Genomic DNA, 8,351 nt, shown 5'->3' with positions numbered 1-8,351 from the left:
AAATCTTATATAATTGATCGCAAAAGTTTTTAAAACCTATATTTTGCTAGTCGTAAGGGGGGTATTTAATAAATTTATCATTATAACAGTAACTTGATCCGAAAAGCCGTATCACGTCTCGTTGACAGGCGCGCATCATCAGATCAAACTCGACGCTTCGCGTCTCGTTTGATCTGATGATCAGCGCCTGTCAACTCGACGTGATGCGACTCTTCGGATCAAGTTACTGTTATAATAATGTATATTTATTTATTCAAAGAAGATATTAAATCCCGGGGTAGTGTTGTTCTGTTAAGTTTTTTTAATTAAGGAATATTTCGCTATTAATTTCAGTCACGTGATGACGTGGTGCTGGTGCACTTCTTGGCCTCAGACACTCTGTTCTCTTTATGCAATAATAAATAATAGTTTACGTTATATAAGCGGCTTTGAAAAATTATCAAACTTAATTATCTTTCAAAAATCTAAATTTCTCGAGAAATTAAATCATGCACAAAATACATTAAAAAACAAGTACGTGTCAGTGAATTCACCGTCTTTAAATAACATTATGTTATTCTTTTATATGCAGAATTTTATTAATATTAAGATAAATATTAATTTTTTTTTTTGAAAGATCTTAATCTTATCTCTTTGAAATCCAAATGCTTATGAGTGTGCTTCCAAAAATATGCAAATATATATTTTTTTATTTCTGCTTCCCTAAATTTGTAAAATAAAATTGTAAATTGTATTAGAATTAAGGCTTTAAAAATGCTTTATTTCAATACACTGCACGAAGTATTGCGCATTTGAAACCCCAGTCGACCCCCTAACAAAATCTCCAGAATGTTTGTGAGGTAGGGTTGTAACTTTCTGATATGTAAAACTACCTACGTTGTGCAGTCTGGATCTAATTTTCAACCTATAAACAAGTACTCCGTGCATTTATATTTTTTTTTTATCAAGGTTCCCTACTGGGGTTTCGAATTCAATATTTTTATTTGTTTGTTTTTTTTTAAATTTGAAGAAATTACATAATTTACCCTGAACATTCTTGGAAAAATTAGAATTTGCTTAAGAATTAAAAAAAAAAAACAAAATTGTACGTGCTGAAAAAAAATCAAATTATATTTTTTTCAGGCAAACATACCGAAAAGTTTTAGCTCATTAGAACACAACATAAAAGGAAAATATTCTGCGATTTCACAATATGCTGGTTTATACATTACTTTTTTTCTAAGTTGAGAGCAGACGATATTATGTCGCCGAAGGCATGGAGTCTGGGTAGCACTGGAGATATACTTAAATAACAAGTTATATAGTGATTGTCAGTAGAAGTATATTTAACTGATGGATAAGGTTCTTACACGAGGACTGAGTTTATATTGTGTCCTGTCTAAGGGTAAATAGTAATGTATATTCTAATTTATATCAAACAAAGTAATTCATTGTCCCTTCTTAACCAACATTTGTGAATGATATTTGAAAAAATCGCATTTTAAAACGGGAATAAAATATGATGATTTAAAAGTAAAGCAAATGTGTTTAAGTTACATTAGAAAATTTGTTTGCTAAGCACTTTCTTTGACCTACACTTAATCAGTCATTCTGCAAAGACAATGCAGAATTTTTTGTCCCTTTATGTCAAGTTTACCCCTGTGATATCTTAACTATAATTCTTAACATCAAGTTAAAGACTTAACATACACATATGGTTTTGTTAATATTTAGAAACATATATGCAGTGAAATTTTTGATATGAACACAATATAATCTTTACAAACGTAGTCCACTGCAACTATTAATATCGCTTTATTTATTTACAAATTTCAAGAAGAAATTTTCAGCCGCTTAAACGCTCCGACTAGATACAAAGGATGCTAAAGAAAAGTTTTTCCCTAATATATAAAAAAAACATTTATGGCGAAAAAATACATGGATCTTCATATCATGTCACTGAAGATCGATTTACTTCCGTAACAATTTTTTAAGGTAGTATGGGATACCTCCACGTTATGACGTATTTCCGTTTGAAGTATTGTTTTGATTTGCATGAGTGCTTATTATCGGGTCAAAATTTGTAGATACACCGTTGAAAAGAACACTCTGAAGTCTATTTCAATGCAAGTTCTCACAAGTCGGCATTTTAAGTAAAAACAGACAAAAAAAATCGCAAGTATATAAATTTACTTATAATTGTACAACGGACATTTAAAAAAGCAAACCCCTGTAAAAGGTAGTTTCAACATTGCTGCTTTTGAACACTTTTAAGCAAAAGCTGTATTTCAATTGTTTGAGTAACTGTACAGCACCTTGTGTGCGGTGAGGCATGGATAAGTGCGATTACTTCACATTGTGCTGAATTATCACCAATCAATTATCACGTTAACCAGAGCTGGACTTTTTTGTTATTTAATTCAAGAAGTAACTGTTTGGTCACAAATCAGCTAGCTGTTGTACATAGTCCCAAAACGTTCAGATGAATGCAATTGCTCTGAACAAGACACGTCCTGGAAAGCGATTGTCCATGCATTGTTTTCAAAACCGCTCAAAGTTGAAAACTACAAAGTGCGATTTTTTTATGGTTGGGAAAAAATGCTCATCATTTCTAAAATAGCACCCAGGTTTTTTCAACCCTTGGAAAATAAAGAAGGATAACTCTTCCGCTCGGATCTTTTAATTCAAAAAATTTTAAATGCATTTTATATTTTCCATTTATATATATATTTTCAATTTGTTTATTTCACTTTGCTAACATATTAAGATACATTCTTATTGTAGACTTTCATGAAATGTTATCCGTCTGTTTTCAAGAAATAAAGTTTTCCCAGTTTTTTACGCTTATTTTTGTTGAAAATTAAAAAATTACTAAGACATATCTCTTGTCATTTTTGTTTTTATAAACACTTTATATTAGCAAACGCCTGCCTATAATATTAAGCTTATGAAAAAAGAATTATGCAAGAAAAAAAATCGTTTTTGTATTTCTCATTAAAATAATAAAAAAATTATTAAAATTACACTTTAATATACTGAAAGGTGGGGGTATTTCAAATCCTTCTAATTTGGGTACATAAATATGTAGGAGAAGTTTCGTTTGGTATCCCATACCACCTTAAACTGCATGCACAGAATGCAGATTTCACAAAGAACTGAAATTTGCCCGAAAGTGAAAATTGAACTTAATGTCTTCGATTATAATTGCGTGTTAGCTACTTTAGACCATTACATTTTCGACATAAAAAAATAATTTCGACAAAAACAGTTGTCTCTTAAAAATTTAGCTTCTGTAACAGTAATTTAGGAATGTTTTCGAACTGAAAGTTTTTTAAAAAAATATGGGAGCACGATACTTCATACTTCTAATAAATATGTTAAAGCAACGCTAATTTTAACTATTGCCGAGAATTTCAACTTTTATATCTGGAAATTATCTTCCGTAACGCTTAACTTCCGTAACGATATTTTCCTAGAACTTTTAATGTCATATCGGATTCATGTGAGATTTTAAAATCATACTTCACCGTTCTATACTAAACATCAGAAAGCAAAACATTGGTCAAATTCAGCTTTATTTAAAAATAATGAGGAGTTTACAAGTATTAACTTCCGTAATATTACCTACAACCAATGGAATATAAAAATTGTTGTAAAAGTTTAATGAGACCAGATTTGTAGATAATTTTTTAAGTGCACTGATATGTCGACCTTCATCTATATTCATATATTTCAGATTGACAGTACCGATGTCTTCTTTGATAATTTGGAATCTCCTTTTCTTGTTTCTCCTGGTTTCTCACGCCCTTCCGGTCACGGAAGCGCAGACTCGGACTACAAGAGCTTTAATAGCTGCTGCTGGACTTTCTCTGATAACGTCTAATTACGGTAAACGATAAGATAGCTATTGTTCGAGTTTTACTTTTTTAACCAGATTTTATTTTAAAAGCAAGCATAGAAGGATGACAATGTTGACTCTTTTTTAACCAATTTCAAATAAAAGCATTTTAAAAGTACACATGTACGTATGTTAATTAAGAAAATTATATATGTAGTGCCGAAAATTTGTTATGCATTGTACAGACAGACGCACAGATAAACAAGGAGGTTTACATTGGATTCATACAAAAATAAATCCCACCATATGACATGCATAAACAAAGAGTGTGCTAAAATTTAAAGCATCTCTCAGGAGTTGTTGCAGAGAAAACTGCGACGAAAATTTGTTAGGGACAGAAAGACGGATAAACAGCTATACACACACACGCACACGGACAGACACAACACAAAAGGGTAAAAACTCTACCCCCTATCCGTCGAGGCGGGGGTATAATAACTGCATCATGTCTCCACGATCCAGAAGTAGGGGTTTACATACATCAATCTTTAGGCTTTTTATGTTTACGTAAACCTGAAGATGGATGTGATAAACTCATGAAAACGGTAGGAAAACGAAATTTGGTAAATGTGCACTTTTCTGTCTTATAATTTAGACCTTGTAACAGCATCTTTTCCAATAGAAATGATTTTTTTTTTGTTAAAATGGATATAAATTCTAATATTAATGTTATTCGAACTTAATGTATTATATCTTAATGCTTTACCTCAAAAATCAAATAATGAATAGTTTTTGAACTGAAAAAGGATCACAAAAAAAGAATTTATGTTAAAATTTACTTCATGTGGATTTACTGATGTACCTTTCACCTTATGGAGGAGGTTTATGTGTAGGTAATTAGTATCGTATTTGAAAGTTGGAGGGGGGAGGGCAAAAATATCATAAACAAAGAACAAAAAAAAAACCCCAAAAAACAAACAAACAAACTAACAAACTAAAAACGATCAAAGGAAAACACAATAAAAAGTCTAAATATTCCCAAACATGAAAATCCTATATATTTTGTTTGAGGGTGGTGGTGGTACAGTGTAGCTTCCAAATTTTCTTCAAAAACAAATTTCCTAGGGAGGTTTTGACTATTCTGTAACCCAAAGGTGAGGGGGCATCATGCCTTCCAATGAACATTATAAACAGTAAAACATTATCTTTGGGAGAAACTGCAGGATCAACAACCCCCTCTTCCCACCCCGATTCTACGTGCATGATAAAGACAGTGCCTTTAGTCTAATCCAATAAGGTACTTTACATGAAAAACTATGTGTAATTTAAAACAAACGACTACAAGCTTATGATTTTATATCTTATACAAACAGCCGGAGTCACGGAGTGGAGTGCTCCACAGTTGGTAACAATTGCACTCATTACAGCGATCTTACTCCGGCGGCAGTCCTTTTACTGTGACGACTATCCGACCTTCACTTTTGACACTACCTATGATATCTGCTATAAGATATACAAGGATCCGAAACTTACCGTTCAGGGCACTGACGCCGTGTGTAAGGCTCATGGAACAAGATCTCAGCTGATACGCATCAACAGCCCTACCATTTACGACTTTGTTGTGAAGCAGATGGGTATGTTACATTTTCATATCCTATAGGCTAACATCTGATGGAAAAAAAGTTGTTTTTTTTTTATTTTTTTTATTTTTCATACAAATTAAACAATTGTCTGGAAACAACTTTCAAATCATGCAAATAACGAAATTTTTTTATGTATACTTTTTAAAAAAAGTTTAGTTTGTGTCTCATTGACACCATTGTGACCTTGATCAGATATGTTGCATTTTTGTACCCCGCTTTCACAAAGTGGAGGATATTAATATCGGTATATCCGTCCCTCTGTATTCCTGTCTGTCTCTAACACTTTCGTTTCCACGCGATATGTCAAGAAGCCTTTGAGCTTTTGCAATGAAATTTTACACAACAATTTCCTATGGCCTTAGAAAGAGCCGTATTGATTTTGAAGTCAAACGGTCAAAGGTTAAGGTCATAAATTCAAAAATTCTGTCTATTTTAAGACTCGTTTTCGGGCGATATCTCGAGAAGCCTTTCAGCTTTTGCAATAAAAAAAATATACCATAACTCTCTATGGCCTATGAAATATGCCTATTCATTCTGAGGTCAAACGGTCATAGGTCAAGTTCGTAAATTCATACATTTTGTGTATGTGTAAAACTTTCATTTCCAGGCGATATTTCAAGAAGCTTTTGAGATTTTGCAATGAAATTTTATACCATAACTTCCTATGGCCCCGCTTGCCCTTCTTAAGTGCACTCCTTCGACCCCCAACCCCACCCCACCCCTTTAGATCCATGTATGCTCTTCTTTTTTCCTTAAGCGGGGGACACAAATTCTCTGAATTAGCTTGTCATATCTCGGCTAACTTCTGATTTTTTTTTTTTTTTTATAAAAATGTAACAATTGCCCAAAACCTCGTTACCCCTACAAATTCCAAATTATGCAAACAATGTAATAATGTATTTTTATTAGTTACTTTGTGTCTGATGACTTAAAAAAAAAGTCTCCTCTCATTTCAAGGAGGATATATTTTCTATAAAGAGCTTAGATTAAAGGATACGCTGTAAGACATACAAGTAATACTTAATTGCAACATTGACACTATACCAACGGACCTGATAATAAAAGAAAATTGTTGTATCAAGAGAAACATTTATGTTTACTAATGATTGTCGTAATAATTATGATACAACAAGTCCTTTGCAAAAAAAAGGTCGGTTTTAATGTATTGTGCATCAGTCAACAAATGTCATTTAATTTTCGTATAATTATCTATTCCAGACTTGCAAAGCCTCATGAGGTTTTTATTTTTCAGTGAAGAAAGAATCTTTCACCCAAGAATAAGTAACAATTACCATACTATAAGTCGAACCAACATACATGTACCCGGGTAAATCTTTGAGGAAAAAGTATTCCTTGCTTCTTATGTATATTGATACTAGTCAGAATTAACATGGGGAGATGTAAGAAATATAGAATTTTTATTTTGAATTATGAAATTTAAGGTATAACCATTTCTAAAATTTCGCGACTGAAAATGTAACCATCAGGGTAGCTCAGTCGGTAGTGCGCTCGCTTCGTTGTAACAATGACATTATTTAAAGCCCTGACTAAGATAAACCAAATTTGTTGAAGCAACTGTGTTGATACTTTAGAGTCATAGCTATGGGGTCTTTCGGATGAGACCTTTAAAATTGGGGTCCCTTGTCACGGCAGAGTATGGCCCTGAGTGCCTTGAAAAAGTTTAAATTTGAAGCTCTTTTTCGACATTGTTGACGTCTTTTATGAGTGAAATAATCTTGTAATGGACATTACATTACAATCAAGCAAGCAAACACTTGGAAAAACAAAGACTTGACTAACAATGAAATATGCGGACAAGGTTAAAATAGAATTTTCACGGTATAGAAATGTGATCTGCCAAAAATAAACAGCTTTTAGAGACGTCAACTGCTTTAGGTGAATTGCCACAAAATTTGACCTATGCATTGCACGTTTGATCGTATAGCAGTTATGGGTCATAGCGCCTCATTTTTAACGTTTGAAAGACCCATAACTTTTTCTTCTAAATCTTTTGTTGAGAGCTTGGAGAAGGAACAGTTCTAATTTTTGAAATGGCACAGGGCCTCTTTTTTTTTTTGAGGTCCCAAAGACCTCGTAACTATCTCCTCTAAGTCTATTGTTGGGAGCTCGACGAAGGAAGAGTTACTAATTTTTGAAAGACGATAAAAAAATAATATATGCAAGCGACATAAGTGCATTCTCTAAACTGTGCATTGCATACATTACACTGTAAAGATTTGTGGGATGTCTTTTCAGTATCTACCTTTTCTAACCAAGGGATTTTTCAAATAACATTTCAGATCAGAATGGCATCAGCAACATATATTTCCAGGGAAAGAGGGTCAGTTCCTCGGCGCCATTCTTGTACGATGATGGAACCCCCGTCACGTATTTCAACTGGGTACCTGGAGAGCCGGCATCTGATTTATACCTCAGGACTGACACCAGCACGAAACTGATGGAAACATCTGATGGGAGTACAGAGCGATCTTTCATATGTGCAGTCTACCCCTAAATATGATGTTGTAGCAAATATGATAGACAAGAGATTTTAATAAAACAATTTCTAAGATTAATCAGAAGATTTTGTGTATTTTATTTAGGCTTGACATATCTTCCATATTTCTCTCTGCTTCTTTTTCATTTTGAAATGCAGAAAAAAAAGATGGATTATTTTATTTGTGGAAGGATATGGAAGGAAATCAGTTGGAATATGTGGCTTGTAAATAAGAGGGACACAGGGGTCATTTTGTCCACCGTTTTCTGTATATATGACAGGTTGTGTATCCGTACACCAGTATCATTCTTTTGAACCGCAAGGGGTAGGGTTTTAAATATAATTGCTTGGTACAATGGCATTTGTAAAATACCAGAGTGCCTGCGCTAATGAC

The 8,351-nt window shown here is 33.1% G+C and overlaps 1 protein-coding gene across 1 annotated transcript; it reads left to right on the top strand.

Annotated features, from left to right (window-relative positions):
- The first annotated feature begins 1,341 nt into the window (after positions 1-1,341).
- LOC133186413 (uncharacterized) lies at positions 1,342-8,002 on the top strand. The gene is made up of 4 exons (XM_061321669.1): positions 1,342-1,384; positions 3,716-3,867; positions 5,191-5,451; positions 7,761-8,002. The coding sequence occupies exons 2-4, from the start codon at positions 3,729-3,731 to the stop codon at positions 7,973-7,975; spliced, it is 615 nt and encodes a 204-aa protein (XP_061177653.1). The 5' UTR covers positions 1,342-1,384; positions 3,716-3,728; the 3' UTR covers positions 7,976-8,002.
- Positions 8,003-8,351: the final 349 nt, after the last annotated feature.

This window comes from Saccostrea echinata, unplaced genomic scaffold, assembly GCF_033153115.1.
Source record: "Saccostrea echinata isolate AGI-Se365-2 ecotype Australia unplaced genomic scaffold, CSIRO_AGI_Sech_v1 ptg000013l, whole genome shotgun sequence".
Lineage (NCBI taxonomy): Eukaryota > Metazoa > Mollusca > Bivalvia > Ostreida > Ostreidae > Saccostrea > Saccostrea echinata.
This window is presented reverse-complemented; position numbering and strand designations above follow the sequence as displayed.